The 18,095-nt window shown below is 45.4% G+C and overlaps 1 protein-coding gene across 2 annotated transcripts in view; it reads right to left on the minus strand.

The window, feature by feature from the left end:
- The window catches only part of LOC143764581 (putative oxidoreductase YteT), a 176,996-nt gene that overhangs the window by 135,347 nt on the left and 23,554 nt on the right, over window positions 1–18,095 (minus strand). For both annotated transcript variants that reach the window (XM_077250282.1, XM_077250283.1), the window contains exons 2-3: window positions 10,500–10,538; window positions 8,552–8,662 (exon numbers count right to left, since the gene is read on the minus strand). In XM_077250282.1, the coding sequence (XP_077106397.1) occupies window positions 8,552–8,662; window positions 10,500–10,538 (150 nt within the window). The remainder of the gene's footprint in view (window positions 1–8,551; window positions 8,663–10,499; window positions 10,539–18,095) is intronic.

Consider the following 18,095-nt stretch of genomic DNA (forward strand, 5'->3'; position numbering starts at 1 on the left):
CTGTTTTAGTCTCCGCTCGGCTCCGTCTCCTGCAGTTTGTGGCCTGTCCGCGGCTCCAGTGTTTCATGGAGCAGCACAGAGGTCACTAATCAATGTGAGTCTGTGGGAGCCTCGTTCTGGCCTCTCTCTCACTGTCAGGCTATGTGCACACGGTGCGGATTGGCCGCTGCGGATTCACAGCAGTTTTCCGTCTGGTTTACTACAAGACCTGGCTTTAGCTGTGGATATAACTGCACATTTAACTGATCTTAATCTGAAATTACAAGGTAAAAACAAACTCATCACTAATCTGTATGATGATATCAAGTGCTTCCTTGCAAAACTAAGCTTATGGAAGTCGCAGTTGTCAAATGAAAATTTAGTTCATTTTCCTACGTGCAGAGAGTTAAAAAACACAGCTAATACTGAGTCTGTACTCATCTTTGCTAAGTATGACAGTCATCTGAAGCTATTGTCAAAGGAATTCCAGGAAAGATTCTGTGATTTCTCATCTTTTAAACATCAGTTTGCATTATTCTCAGCGCCATTCACCTTTGATGTTGCAAAGGCAGAAGAAAGCCTGCAGATGGAACTTTTAGGGTATGTTCATACGTTCCTGATTTCAATCCTTTTTTTTCAGGTCAAAAACCGCAGCTCTTGGCAGAAAACGCAGGTGCGTTTTTGGTGCGGTTTTGATGCGGTTTTTGATGCGGTTTTTAATGCGGTTTTTAATGCGGTTTTTTATGCAGTTTTCTCTGCAGATTGTCTGTGTTTGACACAAATAAAGCTTTAACTGCAGTGGGGGGAAAAAAAAAAAGAAATGATGTCATTTCCTTGTCCAACCCTTTTCTTCTTCCATCCTCCATTTTGGGACTAAACACCAAAATGAGTGGACGAGTTTTGAATGACAGCACTCCGCAGAGTGCTGAGCGTAGGCCAGATCACAGCCCGCGGATCCAGCTCTATCCAGCTATTTAAGTCTACGTTCACATTTGCGGTCTGCGCCGCAGCGTCGGGCGCCACAGCGTCGCCGCATGTGTCATGCGCCCCTATATTTAACATGGGGGCGCATGGACATGCGTCGCACTTGCGTTTTGCGCCGCATGCGTCACTGCAGCGCATGCATCCGGGCGCAGAGGACGCAGCAAGTTGCATTTTTGCTGCGTCCAAAATCAATCAAAAAAAGGACGCATGCGGCGCAAAACGCAGCGTTGTGCATGCGTTTTGCTGCGTTTTTGTTTGCGTTGTGTGTTGCGGCGCCGACGCTGCGGCGCACAACGCAAATGTGAACATAGCCTAAGTGCCACGTATTTAAGTGCCACGTATCACGTATTTCAGTGCCACGTATTTCAGTGCCACGTATTTCAGTGCCACGTATCACGTATTTCAGTGCCACGTATTTAAGTGCCACGTATCACGTATTTCAGTGCCACGTGCCACGTATTTAAGTGCCACGTATCACGTATTTCAGTGCCACGTGCCACGTATTTCAGTGCCACGTATTTAAGTGCCACGTATCACATATTTAAGTGACACGTATCACGTATTTAAGTGACACGTATCACGTATAAGTGCCACGTGTCACGTATTTAATTGCCACGTATTTAAGTGCCACGTATCCCACGAAGATTTTCCATGGAGAACAGACACATCCAGAGATATGTCTGCTCTCCACGGCTGCAGCAACACACTGACAGGAGCCATAGTTCCTGTCGGTGTGTCACTGCGCATGCGCGAGCGAGTTTACCGGCGGTCATTGACCCCGGCACTCTCGCTTAACGGCAGTGCTGCGTGGGAAAGTTCAACGCAGCTGTACTGCCGTTAACCGAGACGCCGGAGTCATTGAACTCCGGAACAGTACGCGATACACTGCTAGGAGCTTCGCTCCTGGCAGTGTATCGCCGGAGAGCAGCCGATCGGCGTGGGACACTCGTTTTATGGATTCTGCGGACAGGGAGTATGGATTTGATTTTTTATTTTGTGATTTTTTTCCTGGAGGATCGAGGGCTTCGCCTACAAGTGTGCTGTTGGTGAGTATATACTCTATGTTATGTGTTGTATGTACTGTACTGTGTGTCATGTATGTGTATTGTGTGTAGGTGTTTGGTGTAAACTTTACTATTGTGCTAAGTCGCCGGACACAGGGACAACTCTCCCATCCTAATACCGGATGGGAGTAGTAGTCCCATACGGCGACTTAGCACAATGGTGGCACTAGCGTCGCATGGGGGCACGCACACATGCACACACACATACACACACACACATACCAAATCAATCAAACGGCCGACACGATCCCCATGCGACGGTATGCCTCCATGTCTCTCCGCCCAAGCACTTCCGCCCACGCACTTCCGGCCGCTTCCCCGCACTTCCGGCTGCAGCGGTTCTGCACCACAAACCGCAATAAAACCCGCAGATATATTTTTGATCTGCGGGTTTTACTGCGGGTTTGACCTCACAATGGAGGTCTATGGGTGCAGAACCGCTGCTGTTTTGGGCAAAGAAGTGACATGCTCCTTCTTTTTTCCCGCAGCTATTCAGCGCGGCTTTTTTTTTTTAAATTCAGGATCATGTGCACAGTGGTTCCTGTTTTCCATAGGGTACATTGTACTGTACCCTGCATGGAAAAAAGCTGCGGAACCGCAGCGGCAAAACCGCTGTGGTTCCGCGGTAAAAAACGCACTGTGTGAACATGGCCTAAGAAATACAACCTGATTCTACACTCAGAGCAAAGTATCTTGAAGTGGGAATACCTGGTTTCTTTTCATACCTTCCTGAAAAGTTTAACAACTTTAAAAAGTTTGCCACAAAGATTATGGCAATGTTTGGTTCAACCTATGTTTGCGAACAGTTATTTTCTTTTATGAAACTAACAAAATCTTCTCAGAGAACAAGGCTGACTGATCACCACTTATCATCTTTGATCAAAGTAGGCACTGCGTTGTCATTTCAGCCTGATATACCAACAATTGTTAGCACAAAGAGGTGTCAAGCCTCAGGACAAAACACTAATGATTGGAAAAAATGATAGCAAATAAATGTTTAGTTTTTAATTGCTGTATTTTTGTTAAATATATTAGTTGCTGTTGCGCACTGCAAATATATGTTGCTGTTACATATTACTACTTCATATCTTGTTTTCATGACTACTGTTAAAATACGTGTGTGACATTAGCTGCTGTGTGCGGCCCTCGCAACAACCTCTTGTTACTCATGTGGCCCTCGGGGTACTCTGAGTTTGACATGCCTGTCCTATCCTATAGAAAGGGGATAACTTACAATTCGAGGGACAACCCTGTACGTTTGGCAATGTACATAAGACAGCTTTCGACTAAGACATTACTACAGGCAATCTGATCCAAATGCCCCATAAGTATGTGTACTCCGCACATCTGTCTTTCAGAGAGAGACAAGTTCATCTTCTGGCTGAACAATAGGATCAAGCATACTGAAATACGACATGCCCGTCCTTTCTTCACCCTAGCAGCAGACTGACTGGAGGTTCTTAAGCACATCAGATTTTTGTTGGCGTATGATGACATCATTAAAATAGTATACGGACATCAGATAAGTAATGAGGGTAGGGATTTTCCTCACCGGCTGATGGCGTCATTGCCGAGTATACGGACGACCCTCCCGATAGCTGTGTGCTAGACAATGTAAATCCTGAATACAGCAGGTTAGACCTACATAATCTAGTGTGCGGGGAGCAGCCATTACAGCTAAAAGGCAAATAATACAGCGAGGATCAGTCATATATCATTGGATAGAGGCATCACTATTGGGACTCCTACAGAACACAAGAACTGCTTCTTTTTAGGAAACGAGTGCGGTGAGAAGCCATGATTGGACATGGGGGTTCCGCTCTACCAAAAGCCTATGGGACCACCAGAGAAAGCAATATGGAGGGGTGGTCTATGGGGTGCAACACCTTTATACAAGCCATCGTTTGGGGTCCCTGTATTGTGGCCTCCAAGGATCAGACGTCTATTACTCATTCTGTGTGTTTTGGAGATAAATGTCCATTGTGGGAAAACCCATTTTAGCTTATTCAAACAATTCTGGATATTGTAAAAGGCTGTTTCAGATCATTTTCCTTTGACGTTTGCTTCACTTCTTGACAAAGACAGATATCTGTCGAAAAGTTGATCTGTCAATTTTTATGTCATTTATAGTTGCTGTAATTAAGATGATTACTACCCATCAATGAAGTCCAGACCACACCACAGATCAGTGGTTATCCAAAACTACAGCCTTCACAGACCAACTGTGAACAAAAAGTTATTAAAGGGAATCTGTCACCAGGTTTTTGCTACTGCATTTGAGAGCAGAGTAATGTAGAGACAGAGACGCCGATTCCAGCGATGTGTCACTTACTGGGCTGCTTGCAGGGCCGGACTGGCCATCGGGCAGTTCTGGCAAATGCCAGAAGGGCCGATGGCAGTAGTGGGCCGCTCGAGTGTGCCGCTGTCAGCACACTCCCCACGCTGTCGCGTCACACTCCCGGCCCCGCATTCAACTATACCGCGTCAACGCCGGTACAGTTGAATGCAATGATGGAGGAGAGAGCGTCCGCTGACGCCCCCTCTCCCATCATTCCCCGCTCTGCCTGCCGCTGACACTGCGGGTGCGCGATGACGTCATATCATCGCGCACCTGCTGTGTGACCCGGGCGGGCAGACTGCAGCTGCTGAGACCAGAGCCAGAGCAGCGCGGGGCACGAGGAGAGAGGTGAGTAGAGTGGGGTTTTTTTTGTCAATAAGTGATGACTGGATTGTGGAGCTATTGGGGGGGGGGGGGGGGGGCTGGCTGCATTCCATTCCATGGGCCTGTGCTGCATTATATTCTATGGGGCTGGCTGCATCCCATTCCATGGGCCTGTGCTGCATTATATTCTATGGGGCTGGCTGCATTCCATTCTATGGGAGCTGTGCTGCATTATATTCTATGGGGCTGGCTGCATTCCATTCCATGGGCCTGTGCTGCATTATATTCTATGGGGCTGGCTGCATTCCATTCTATGGGGCTGTGCTGCATTATATTCTATGGGGCTGGCTGCATTCCATTCCATGGGCCTGTGCTGCATTATATTCTATGGGGCTGGCTGCATTCCATTCTATGGGAGCTGTGCTGCATTATATTCTATGGGGCTGGCTGCATTCCATTCCATGGGCCTGTGCTGCATTATATTCTATGGGGCTGGCTGCATTCCATTCTATGGGGCTATGCTGCATTATATTCTATGGGGCTGGCTGCATTCCATTCCATGGGCCTGTGCTGCATTATATTCTATGGGGCTGGCTGCATTCCATTCTATGGGAGCTGTGCTGCATTATATTCTATGGGGCTGGCTGCATTCCATTCTATGGGAGCTGTGCTGCATTATATTCTATGGGGCTGGCTGCATTCCATTCCATGGGCCTGTGCTGCATTATATTCTATGGGGCTGGCTGCATTCCATTCCATGGGCATGTGCTGCATTATATTCTATGGGGCTGTGCTGCATTATATTCTATGGGGCTGTGCTGCATTATATTCTATGGGGCTGTGCTGCATTATATTCTATGGGGCATGTGCTGCATTATATTCTATGGGGCTGTGCTGCATTATATTCTATGGGGCTGGCTGCATTCCATTCTATGGGAGCTGTGCTGCATTATATTCTATGGGGCTGGCTGCATTCCATTCCATGGGCCTGTGCTGCATTATATTCTATGGGGCTGGCTGCATTCCATTCTATGGGCCTGTGCTGCATTATATTCTATGGGGCTGTGCTGCATTATATTCTATGGGGCTGTGCTGCATTATATTCTATGGGGCTGGCTGCATTATATTCTATGGGGCTGGCTGCATTCCATTCCATGGGCCTGTGCTGCATTATATTCTGTGGGGCTGGCTGCATTACATTCTATGGGGGCTGGCTGCATTACATTCTATGGGGGCTGGCTGCATTACAGTCTATGGGGGCTGTGCTGCATTACATTCTATGGGGGCTGTGCTGCATTACATTCTATGGGGCTGTGCTGTATTATAGTCTATGGGGGCTGTGCTGTATTACATTCTATGAGGTCTGTGCTGCATTATATTCTATGGGGCTGTGCTGTATTACATTCTATGGGGGCTGTACTGTATTACATTCTGTGGGGGCTGTGCTGTATTATAGTCTATGGGGGCTGTGCAGCATTACATTCTATGGGGCTGTGCTGTATTATAGTCTATGGGGGCTGTGCTGTATTACATTCTATTGGGACTGAGCTGTAATGCTGGATACAGCTGTGATTATATGTTATACAGGTCCTTCTCAAAAAATTAGCATATAGTGTAAAATTTCATTATTTACCATAATGTAATGATTACAATTAAACTTTCATATATTATAGATTCATTATCCACCAACTGAAATTTGTCAGGTCTTTTATTGTTTTAATACTTATGATTTTGGCATACAACTCCTGATAACCCAAAAAACCTGTCTCAATAAATTAGCATATCAAGAAAAGGTTCTCTAAACGACCTATTACCCTAATCTTCTGAATCAACTAATTAACTCTAAACACATGCAAAAGATACCTGAGGCTTTTAAAAACTCCCTGCCTGGTTCATTACTCAAAACCCCCATCATGCGTAAGACTAGCGACCTGACAGATGTCAAGAAGGCCATCATTGACACCCTCAAGCAAGAGGGTAAGACCCAGAAAGAAATTTCTCAACAAATAGGCTGTTCCCAGAGTGCTGTATCAAGGCACCTCAATGGTAAGTCTGTTGGAAGGAAACAATGTGGCAGAAAACGCTGTACAACGAGAAGAGGTGACCGGACCCTGAGGAAGATTGTGGAGAAGGACCGATTCCAGACCTTGGGGAACCTGAGGAAGCAGTGGACTGAGTCTGGTGTGGAAACATCCAGAGCCACCGTGCACAGGCGTGTGCAGGAAATGGGCTACAGGTGCCGCATTCCCCAGGTAAAGCCACTTTTGAACCATAAACAGCGGCAGAAGCGCCTGACCTGGGCTACAGAGAAGCAGCACTGGACTGTTGCTAAGTGGTCCCAAGTACTTTTTTCTGATGAAAGCAAATTTTGCATGTCATTCGGAAATCAAGGTGCCAGAGTCTGGAGGAAGACTGGGGAGAAGGAAATGCCAAAATGCCTGAAGTCCAGTGTCAAGTACCCACAGTCAGTGATGGTGTGGGGTGCCATGTCAGCTGCTGGTGTTGGTCCACTGTGTTTCATCAAGGGCAGGGTCAATGCAGCTAGCTATCAGGAGATTTTGGAGCACTTCATGCTTCCATCGGCTGAAATGCTTTATGGAGATGAAGATTTCATTTTTCAGCACGACCTGGCACCTGCTCACAGTGCCAAAACCACTGGTAAATGGTTTACTGACCATGGTATTACTGTGCTCAATTGGCCTGCCAACTCTCCTGACCTGAACCCCATAGAGAATCTGTGGGATATTGTGAAGAGAAAGTTGAGAGATGCATGACCCAACACTCTGGATGAGCTTAAGGCCGCTATTGAAGCATCCTGGGCCTCCATAACATCTCAGCAGTGTCACAGGCTGATTGCCTCCATGCCACGCCGCATTGAAGCAGTCATTTCTGCCAAAGGATTCCCGACCAAGTATTGAGTGCATAACTGAACATTATTATTTGATGGTTTTTTTGTTTGTTATTAAAAAACACTTTTATTTGATTGGACGGGTGAAATATGCTAATTTATTGAGACAGGTTTTTTGGGTTATCAGGAGTTGTATGCCAAAATCATCAGTATTAAAACAATAAAAGACCTGACAAATTTCAGTTGGTGGATAATGAATCTATAATATATGAAAGTTTAATTGTAATCATTACATTATGGTAAATAATGAAATTTTACACTATATGCTAATTTTTTGAGAAGGACCTGTATAGTCGTGTTTCACTCCCCTCACTTCTTGTAGCCTACAAGTGTACAAAGATATTATACAGTCACCATGCGACAAGTGGGCCTGTGTGACTTCAAATGCCAGGGCTGAATTTTAGTCCCAGTCCGGCCCTGGCTGCTTGCTTCAGTTTTGATAAAATCACAGGTCTCTCTGCTGCAGATCTACCAGTTCTCTGAAACCTGAGCTCTATATAACCCCGCCCACAACACTGATTGGTCGCTTTCTGGGTAAACTGTGCATAGGCAGAAAGCAGACAATCAGTAGTGGGGGTGTGGTGGCTGGACTAAATGACAGCAGGTTTAATAGTCCTCTACTGATAATCTATTGAGGATAAAACAGTGATTTTATCAAAATTATAGCAAAAACCCAGTAAGTGGCACATCGCTGGAATCAGGATCTCTGTCTCAACATTAAGCTGCTCTCAGATGTAGTAGGAAAAGTCTCAGATTAGGTAACAAATACCTGTTGACCGATTCCCTTTAAGAAAACGGTGGATGAAATCCTAAAGTATATGGACATCTATAAAAAATAAAAATAGCAACTAAAGAAAATAAACAGCAGCAAAGAAGTTCTCATAGATGGGAACCCAACAGATCTCATAGGTATGTATATAAAGCATAGTCCCCACTGCTGCCCCATGGTTGTACCTTCATTCTTTTAGGGAAGTTTACAGCATAGTAAGTATAGCACATCCCACGACTTCCAGCTCCCACTATCAGGACTGTTACACATTTCACGTCTCCTTCATCAGGTCTTGGCTGGAAAAAGAAAAAATAAACATTTCCATTATTGGAGGAGGTTAATATGCAGTCACACACCAAACAATGCGGTACAAATTATTCTAATAAAAAAATTAAATATCCTGTTCACATTGAAAGAAAAAACAAAATGAATAAAAAATGTGTGTAAAACATATAAAACAAGAGTCATAAAGTGCCCAGGTGACTACGCACATGACACTTTTTTACATACGGCATTATTTGTGTATTATTACCTGTATATGTGTGAATTACGCCTTTTTCACCATTGAATACTATTTCACATCACTTTCGGGTCTATCCACAGCTATTTTACATCTCCATGACATTAACGTGGTTCTATTGCTGGTTATTCTGGTCAGATGGATTGTATCTCAATGCCAGATTTTCACCCTTTGTTTTGTGTTTGATTTATGACAAAAGATTCACATTGTTAAAATATAGGAAATGCAGGCGATCATTTCTTCGTATGTTTGATCTTTATTTTAAATAAAACTGAAAGACAATGGGACCGATTAATCAAAGTATCTTCACACTTAGTAATGAAAAGTTGCGCGAAAAAATTGCGACTTTTGACATTTTTACATCAGTTTGAAGCAGCTGTGCCGAAGTAGGCGAAGCTGGAGAGAAGCCGGGATGGCGCATGGCTAGCCCAAACATCAACTTAAGCAACATTTCTAGTGTTTTGTCTGCTGAAAATGCTTCTTCAGTTCCTGACATTAGTCCAATTGGAATGAGGAGGACCGTTAGTCTCGAGGAGAGATGTCTTACATTGCTTCTGGATGTCAATTTTCTGACTGTTATCTGTTGCAGAAGGTTGGTTCAGCCGACAGCCGTCTCTCTGATACATAGGAGCTCTTGTTAGGAAGAGAGTTCTCCTGTGTTTTTCATAAGAAAACTGCCGGTTGAGACGTTGGCCGGCAGCTTATTTCTGGGAGAACACTGATCGCCTGTCCCAAATTATACATGCTTGATTGATACATCTTCGGACCATGAGTGAGGGATGGTGCCCCCATACACATTAAACTACTATCCAAACCCATCAGTATAGGTGGGTTCAAGTGTATGAGGACCTTGAGTCCAGAAGAGAGAGATGTTGCAGAAAGCTCCCAAAAAAGGCAACCTTGGAGTGGGCAATTATCCAGGACACCACAGTTGTATCCCAAAATCGCCAGACACCTGAGGCTCTGGAAGGTTTCTAGCATTTATAAAGGGTAGAATAAGCATGGAGGGGACCGAGGAGTGAAGAGACATGGGGAATTACCAAAACAAGGGGCTGTCGGCACATCATTTCTGGTCATACACATGAGATGGCCGTCAGACAAACAATGCTTTGGCTGAACGCTTGGCTGACAGACATCTCTCCCATACACCGGAGTGCTGTTCGGTTGAGTGATCCTGTGTTCCTCATCCGAAAACTGCCGGTTGACACATTAGCCAGCGGGCTCATCTCAGGAAGAACATTGTGATTGCCAGTTCCAAATTCTACACGAGCGATCGTCATCTCTCCTGTCCATGAGTGAGGCCGGCACCCCATACACATTAGACTACCACCCAAACCCGTCAGTATCGGCCAACATTAGTCTATGTGACTGGTGGCCTTTATTATCATTTATGGAGGACATTCCCAGTGGTTGGTAGGTGTGCATGAAGCTCAGATTGTGCTCCCCTGTCTATGCACACATTACAGGAAGGAGCTGCATGCTTCCAATATGGCCGCCCCAGCAGAAGTTTTTAAAAATAGTTAAAAAAACAAACCCCACTGACATACAGTATATAGTACAGCATTATATTACAAAGCTAAGCCAAACACATACAACCGTCATTTTATTCTTACCGTATCAAAGTCAAGCAAGTTTTCTGGCATTTTGGGATCCTGAATGAAAGACATAATTCTGCGTTAGGTATATTATCCGACAGTCCACTGCTGCATCAGAACAGTGTATACGGCATTTTCTTGCCCTCATAGGTTAATGTAAATGTTTCTATGTTCTCTGGAGCATCAGACAGCGTGCAACACCTCTGCCACCACTTAGTATTCCAATCGATTTAAAATTCTTCTCCACGTCTATAGATTTTTTCTATCGACAGCTCTTTTGCAGTGCAATGTTTCCATGGTTACAGACTACAAACAAACCAATATGTAGTCATGTGTTTTTCTCATCTTCACCCATTTGTTCTTAACCTCCAGAGAGTGGAAGGATAAGCAGAAGGGAGACACAACTGAAGGATTGGTCTGTTTGTAGCCTGTGACCATGGAGACACATACGGTAGATCTGCATAGGAGCTGTATACAGAAAACAGAAGGATAATTTTGTTTCTATTTATGCATAGGCGGTTTGTCTGAAAACTCTCTTATGTTCATGGCAGCTACTCATTTTCACCCTGGAATGGTGTAGCCCACTCTATGCGCCTGCTTTTTTCGGTTTTCCGTTTGCAGAAAACTCCTTTTCTCTGTGCAAACACTGAAGGCTGAGTCTGCGCCGCTGCTGCCGGTGTCTGTTATTGTCTGCAGCGCTGGCATGGCAGCCAATCAGTGAGCATAGCAGTTGACCATACTCTTGACCATATAGGCATAGACATTGAACTCACTGATTAGCTGCAGCGCTGCTGACTTACCGTAAGTGCTGCAGACAATAACAGACACCGGATGCAGAGGCAGAGAGTCAGTGCTGGACCTGGGAAGAGTGAGTAGAGGATTTTTTTTAAAAAAAACTGTGCATGGAATCAAGGGTTTTCAGGAAATGGAAATCCCTTTTAACCAGATCCGCTCTGCTCTATATGTCCCAACTTCTGGATTCTATGTTTCTTCTCCACTTTCTGGACCAACCTGTTGTGAATTTGCTTTTTGCTCCCTCTAGTGGTTACTAGTTTTTTGACTCTGGTTTTTCTGTCATTCCTTTTATCCGCACCTGGGTCGTTAGTTAGGGGTGTAGCTATATAAGCTCCCTGGACCTTCAGTTCTATGCCTGGCAACGTAGTTATCAGAGCTAGTCTGCTGTGCTCTTGTCTACTGATCCTGGTTCCAGTTATATCAGCTAAGTCTGCCTTTTGCTTTTTGCTATTTGTTTTGGTTTTGTATTTTTGTCCAGCTTGTTCCTAATCTATATCCTGACCTTTGCTGGAAGCTCTAGGGGGCTGGTGTTCTCCCCCCGGACCGTTAGACGGTTCGGGGGTTCTTGAATTTCCAGTGTGGATTTTGATAGGGTTTTTGTTGACCATATAAGTTACCTTCCTTTATTCTGCTATCAGTAAGCGGGCCTCTCTGTGCTAAACCTGGTTCATTTCTGTGTTCTGTGTCATTTCCTCTTACCTCACCGTTATTATTTGTGGGGGGCTTCTATCCAGCTTTGGGGTCCCCTTCTCTGGAGGCAAGAAAGGTCTTTGTTTTCCTCTACTAGGGGTAGCTAGATTCTCCGGCTGGCGCGTGTCATCTAGAATCAACGTAGGAATGATCCCCGGCTACTGCTAGTGTTGGCGTTAGGAGTAGATATATGGTCAACCCAGTTACCACTGCCCTATGAGCTGGATTTTTGTATTCTGCAGACTTCCACGTTCCTCTGAGACCCTCGCCATTGGGGTCATAACAGTTTGCCAGGACAGTATTAAATGTTTAATGCATTGCAGAAGAGGGATTATAAGAAAGAAGATTCTGAGTTTTTTTTTTTTTGTTTTTTTTTTTCTTCTTCCCCTTTACCTCAGAGTGGCTATGCTTGCTGCAGACATGAATGTCCAGACCTTGATTACAAGTGTGGACCAGCTGGCTACTCGTGTGCAGGGCATACAAGACTATGTTATCAGAAATCCTAGGTCAGAACCTAAAATACCGATTCCTGAACTGTTTTCCGGAGACAGGTTTAAGTTTAGGAATTTCATGAATAATTGTAAATTGTTTTTGTCCCTGAGAACCTGTTCATCTGGAGACTCTGCTCAGCAAGTAAAAATTGTTATTTCGTTCTTACGGGGCGACCCTCAGGATTGGGCCTTTTCGCTGGCGCCAGGAGATCCGGCATTGGCTGATATTGATGCGTTTTTTCTGGCGCTCGGTTTACTTTATGAGGAACCCAATCTTGAGATTCAGGCAGAAAAGGCCTTGCTGGCTATGTCTCAGGGGCAGGACGAGGCTGAAGTGTATTGCCAAAAATTTCGGAAATGGTCCGTGCTGACACATTGGAACGAGTGTGCACTGGCCGCTAATTTTAGAAACGGCCTTTCTGAAGCCATTAAGAATGTTATGGTGGGTTTTCCCATTCCCACAGGTCTCAATGATACTATGGCACTTGCTATTCAAATTGACCGGCGGTTGCGGGAGCGCAAAACCGCAAATTCCCTCATGGTGTTGTCTGAACAGACACCTAATTCGGTGCAATGTGATAGAAAAACCGCAAATTCCCTCATGGTGTTGTCTGAACAGACACCTGATTTAATGCAATGTGATAGAATCCTGACTAGAAATGAGCGGAAAATTCATAGACGCCGGAATGGCTTGTGCTACTACTGTGGTGATTCTACACATGTTATCTCAGCATGCTCTAAACGTATAGCTAAGGTTGTTAGTCCTGTCACCGTTGGTAATTTGCAACCTAAATTTATTCTGTCTGTAACTTTGATTTGCTCACTGTCGTCTTATCCTGTCATGGCGTTTGTAGATTCAGGTGCTGCCCTGAGTCTTATGGATCTGTCATTTGCTAAGCGCTGTGGTTTTGCTCTTGAGCCATTGGTGAATCCTATTCCTCTTAGGGGTATTGATGCTACGCCATTGGCAGCAAATAAACCGCAGTATTGGACACAGGTTACCATGTGTATGACTCCTGAACACCGCGAGGTGATACGTTTCCTGGTTTTACATAAAATGCATGATTTGGTTGTTTTAGGGCTGCCATGGTTACAGACCCATAATCCAGTCCTGGACTGGAAGGCTATGTCAGTCTCAAGTTGGGGCTGTCGTGGTATTCATGGGGATTCCCTGCCTGTGTCTATTGCTTCTTCTACGCCTTCGGAAGTTCCTGAGTATTTGTCTGATTATCAGGATGTCTTCAGTGAGTCTGAGTCCAGTGCACTGCCTGCTCATAGGGACTGTGACTGTGCTATAGATTTGATCCCGGGCAGTAAATTTCCTAAGGGAAGACTGTTTAATCTGTCGGTACCTGAACATACCGCTATGCGTTCATATATCAAGGAGTCTCTGGAGAAAGGACATATTCGTCCGTCTTCTTCCCCTCTTGGTGCGGGATTCTTTTTTGTGGCAAAAAAGGACGGATCTTTGAGGCCTTGTATTGATTATCGGCTTTTAAATAAGATCACTGTCAAATTTCAGTATCCTTTACCGCTGTTGTCTGACTTGTTTTCCCGGATTAAAGGTGCCAAGTGGTTCACCAAGATAGACCTTCGTGGTGCGTACAACCTTGTGCGCATTAAGCAAGGTGATGAATGGAAAACCGCATTCAATACGCCCGAAGGTCATTTTGAGTACTTGGTGATGCCTTTTGGGCTCTCCAATGCGCCTTCAGTTTTTCAGTCCTTTATGCATGACATTTTCCGGAAGTATCTGGATAAATTTTTGATTGTTTATCTGGATGATATTTTGTTTTTTTCTGAGAATTGGGATTCGCATGTGGAGCAGGTCAGGTTGGTCTTTAAAATTTTGCGTGAAAATTCGTTATTTGTCAAGGGCTCAAAATGTCTCTTTGGTGTACAGAAGGTTCCCTTTTTGGGGTTCATTTTTTCCCCTTCTGCTGTGGAGATGGACCCAGTCAAGGTCCGAGCTATTCTTGATTGGACTCAGCCCTCGTCAGTTAAGAGTCTTCAGAAGTTCTTGGGTTTCGCTAACTTCTACCGTCGTTTTATCGCTAATTTTTCTAGCATTGTGAAACCTTTGACGGATATGACCAAGAAGGGCTCCGATGTAGCTAACTGGGCTCCTGCTGCCGTGGAGGCTTTCCAGGAGTTGAAACGCCGGTTTACTTCGGCGCCTGTTTTGTGCCAGCCCGATGTCTCACTTCCCTTTCAGGTTGAGGTGGATGCTTCAGAGATTGGAGCAGGGGCCGTTTTGTCGCAGAGAGGCCCTGGTTGCTCTGTTATGAAACCTTGTGCCTTTTTCTCTAGGAAGTTTTCGCCTGCCGAGCGAAATTATGATGTGGGCAATCGGGAGTTGTTGGCCATGAAGTGGGCATTTGAGGAGTGGCGTCATTGGCTCGAGGGTGCTAAGCATCGTGTGGTGGTCTTGACTGATCACAAAAATCTGATGTATCTCGAGTCTGCTAAACGCCTTAATCCGAGACAGGCCCGCTGGTCATTGTTTTTCTCCCGCTTTGATTTTGTTGTCTCGTATTTACCAGGTTCAAAGAATGTGAAGGCCGATGCTCTTTCTAGGAGCTTTGTGCCTGATGCTCCTGAAGTCGCTGATCCTGTTGGTATTCTTAAAGATGGAGTTATCTTGTCAGCTATTTCTCCGGATCTGCGACGTGTGTTGCAGAGATTTCAGGCTGATAGGCCTGAGTCTTGTCCACCTGACAGACTGTTTGTCCCGGATAAGTGGACTAGCAGAGTCATTTCCGAGGTTCATTCCTCGGTGTTGGCAGGTCACCCGGGAATTTTTGGCACCAGAGATCTGGTGGCCAGGTCCTTTTGGTGGCCTTCCTTGTCAAGGGATGTGCGGTCATTTGTGCAGTCCTGTGGGACTTGTGCTCGAGCCAAGCCTTGCTGTTCTCGTGCCAGCGGTTTGCTCTTGCCCTTGCCTGTCCCGAAGAGACCTTGGACACATATCTCCATGGATTTCATTTCTGATCTTCCGCTATCTCAGGGCATGTCCGTTATCTGGGTGATATGTGATCGCTTCTCCAAGATGGTCCATTTGGTTCCTTTGCCTAAGCTGCCTTCCTCTTCCGATCTGGTTCCTGTGTTTTTCCAGAACGTGGTTCGTTTGCACGGCATCCCTGAGAATATTGTGTCAGACAGAGGATCCCAGTTCGTTTCCAGGTTCTGGCGATCCTTTTGTAGTAGGATGGGCATTGATTTGTCGTTTTCGTCTGCTTTCCATCCTCAGACTAATGGACAGACGGAGCGAACCAATCAGACTTTGGAGGCTTATTTGAGGTGTTTTGTCTCTGCTGATCAGGACGATTGGGTGACATTCTTGCCGTTGGCTGAGTTTGCCCTTAATAATCGGGCTAGTTCCGCCACCTTGGTTTCGCCTTTTTTCTGCAACTCTGGTTTCCATCCTCGCTTTTCTTCGGGTCATGTGGAGTCTTCTGACTGTCCTGGGGTGGATTCTGTGGTGGATAGGTTGCAGCGGATCTGGAATCATGTGGTGGACAACTTGAAGTTGTCACAGGAGAGGGCTCAGCGCTTTGCCAACCGCCGCCGCGGTGTGGGTCCCCGACTACGCGTTGGGGATTTGGTATGGCTTTCTTCCCGCTTTGTTCCTATGAAGGTCTCCTCTCCCAAATTTAAACCTCGTTTTATTGGGCCTTACAAGATATTGGAAATCCTTAATCCTGTATCTTTTCGTCTGGATCTTCCTGAGTCGTTTGCTATTCACAATGTATTTCATAGGTCCTTGTTGCGGCGGTACATTGTGCCTGTAGTTCCTTCTGCTGAGCCTCCTGCTCCGGTGTTGGTTGAGGGCGAGTTGGAGTACGTGGTGGAGAAGATCTTGGATTCTCGCCTCTCCAGGCGGAGGCTTCAGTACCTGGTCAAGTGGAAGGGCTATGGTCAGGAGGATAATTCCTGGGTGGTCGCCTCTGATGTTCATGCGGCCGATTTAGTTCGTGCCTTTCATGCCGCTCATCCTGATCGCCCTGGTGGTCGTGGTGAGGGTTCGGTGACCCCTCACTAAGGGGGGGGTACTGTTGTGAATTTGCTTTTTGCTCCCTCTAGTGGTTACTAGTTTTTTGACTCTGGTTTTTCTGTCATTCCTTTTATCCGCACCTGGGTCGTTAGTTAGGGGTGTAGCTATATAAGCTCCCTGGACCTTCAGTTCTATGCCTGGCAACGTAGTTATCAGAGCTAGTCTGCTGTGCTCTTGTCTACTGATCCTGGTTCCAGTTATATCAGCTAAGTCTGCCTTTTGCTTTTTGCTATTTGTTTTGGTTTTGTATTTTTGTCCAGCTTGTTCCTAATCTATATCCTGACCTTTGCTGGAAGCTCTAGGGGGCTGGTGTTCTGCCCCCGGACCGTTAGACGGTTCGGGGGTTCTTGAATTTCCAGTGTGGATTTTGATAGGGTTTTTGTTGACCATATAAGTTACCTTCCTTTATTCTGCTATCAGTAAGCGGGCCTCTCTGTGCTAAACCTGGTTAATTTCTGTGTTTGTCATTTCCTCTTACCTCACCGTTATTATTTGTGGGGGGCTTCTATCCAGCTTTGGGGTCCCCTTCTCTGGAGGCAAGAAAGGTCTTTGTTTTCCTCTACTAGGGGTAGCTAGATTCTCCGGCTGGCGCGTGTCATCTAGAATCAACGTAGGAATGATCCCCGGCTACTGCTAGTGTTGGCGTTAGGAGTAGATATATGGTCAACCCAGTTACCACTGCCCTATGAGCTGGATTTTTGTATTCTGCAGACTTCCACGTTCCTCTGAGACCCTCGCCATTGGGGTCATAACACCAACCGTAGACCTGTGTGTCGCCTGTATTTCTGTCTCCAAGTATTCAGACCAATCTCACCACCCAGGTCCGTACTGAGCCACAGCCGAGCCTCTAGGCTTTCAGGTACCCCAGCACTTCAATCTTTCACCCCACTACTGGATTATCTTTGTGCAAAGAGTATTTGTCAATTAGATCAGTACCGTCTCCAAGTCAAAGTCATAGGCAGATGATTTATAAAAAGTTTCTGCCAGCACTTAGGCTATATTCACAGGTCGCATTTCTGCAGCATTGTCAGAGAGCGGTCCTTAATATTATACTATTATGTATATATTTTTTCTGTGCTATTTTGTGTTTCATGATTTAGGGGCATATACCTTAAAATTCAAGCCAGTGTACTTTTAGATTTAATGGGTTACCGATCACAGCTTATTACATCAACTTCGAGATAACATTAAGCATCTGACACTACTATACCGAGTGTAAAGATATAGCCTCAAATTTATACCCCCATATCTTTATACTCAACAATCAGTGGAAAGTTCATTATATCCACCGTTAAGACTTTTTTAGGGATTTTTTTCATGTCATATTAGACATTGATTTAGTACTAATGACCTCTCCGATCGCTCTCCTATTACATCTAAATGATTAGGCTTTGGGTACACCAGGGGCTTTAAGGCTAGCCACCGAGGAGTGGGGGCGCCATACTGTGGAAACGTAGGGTGCCAACCTTCACTGATAGGTAGGGAATCCGCTAGGGAATTCTAGGGCATATTAGCCCGCATACTGTCATACCTCGTCCTGTTTTTCCGTGGTTGACGTACCTGCATGATTTGCGGCTGCTAGAC

Source organism: Ranitomeya variabilis, chromosome 4, assembly GCF_051348905.1.
Source record: "Ranitomeya variabilis isolate aRanVar5 chromosome 4, aRanVar5.hap1, whole genome shotgun sequence".
NCBI classification, from domain to species: domain Eukaryota; kingdom Metazoa; phylum Chordata; class Amphibia; order Anura; family Dendrobatidae; genus Ranitomeya; species Ranitomeya variabilis.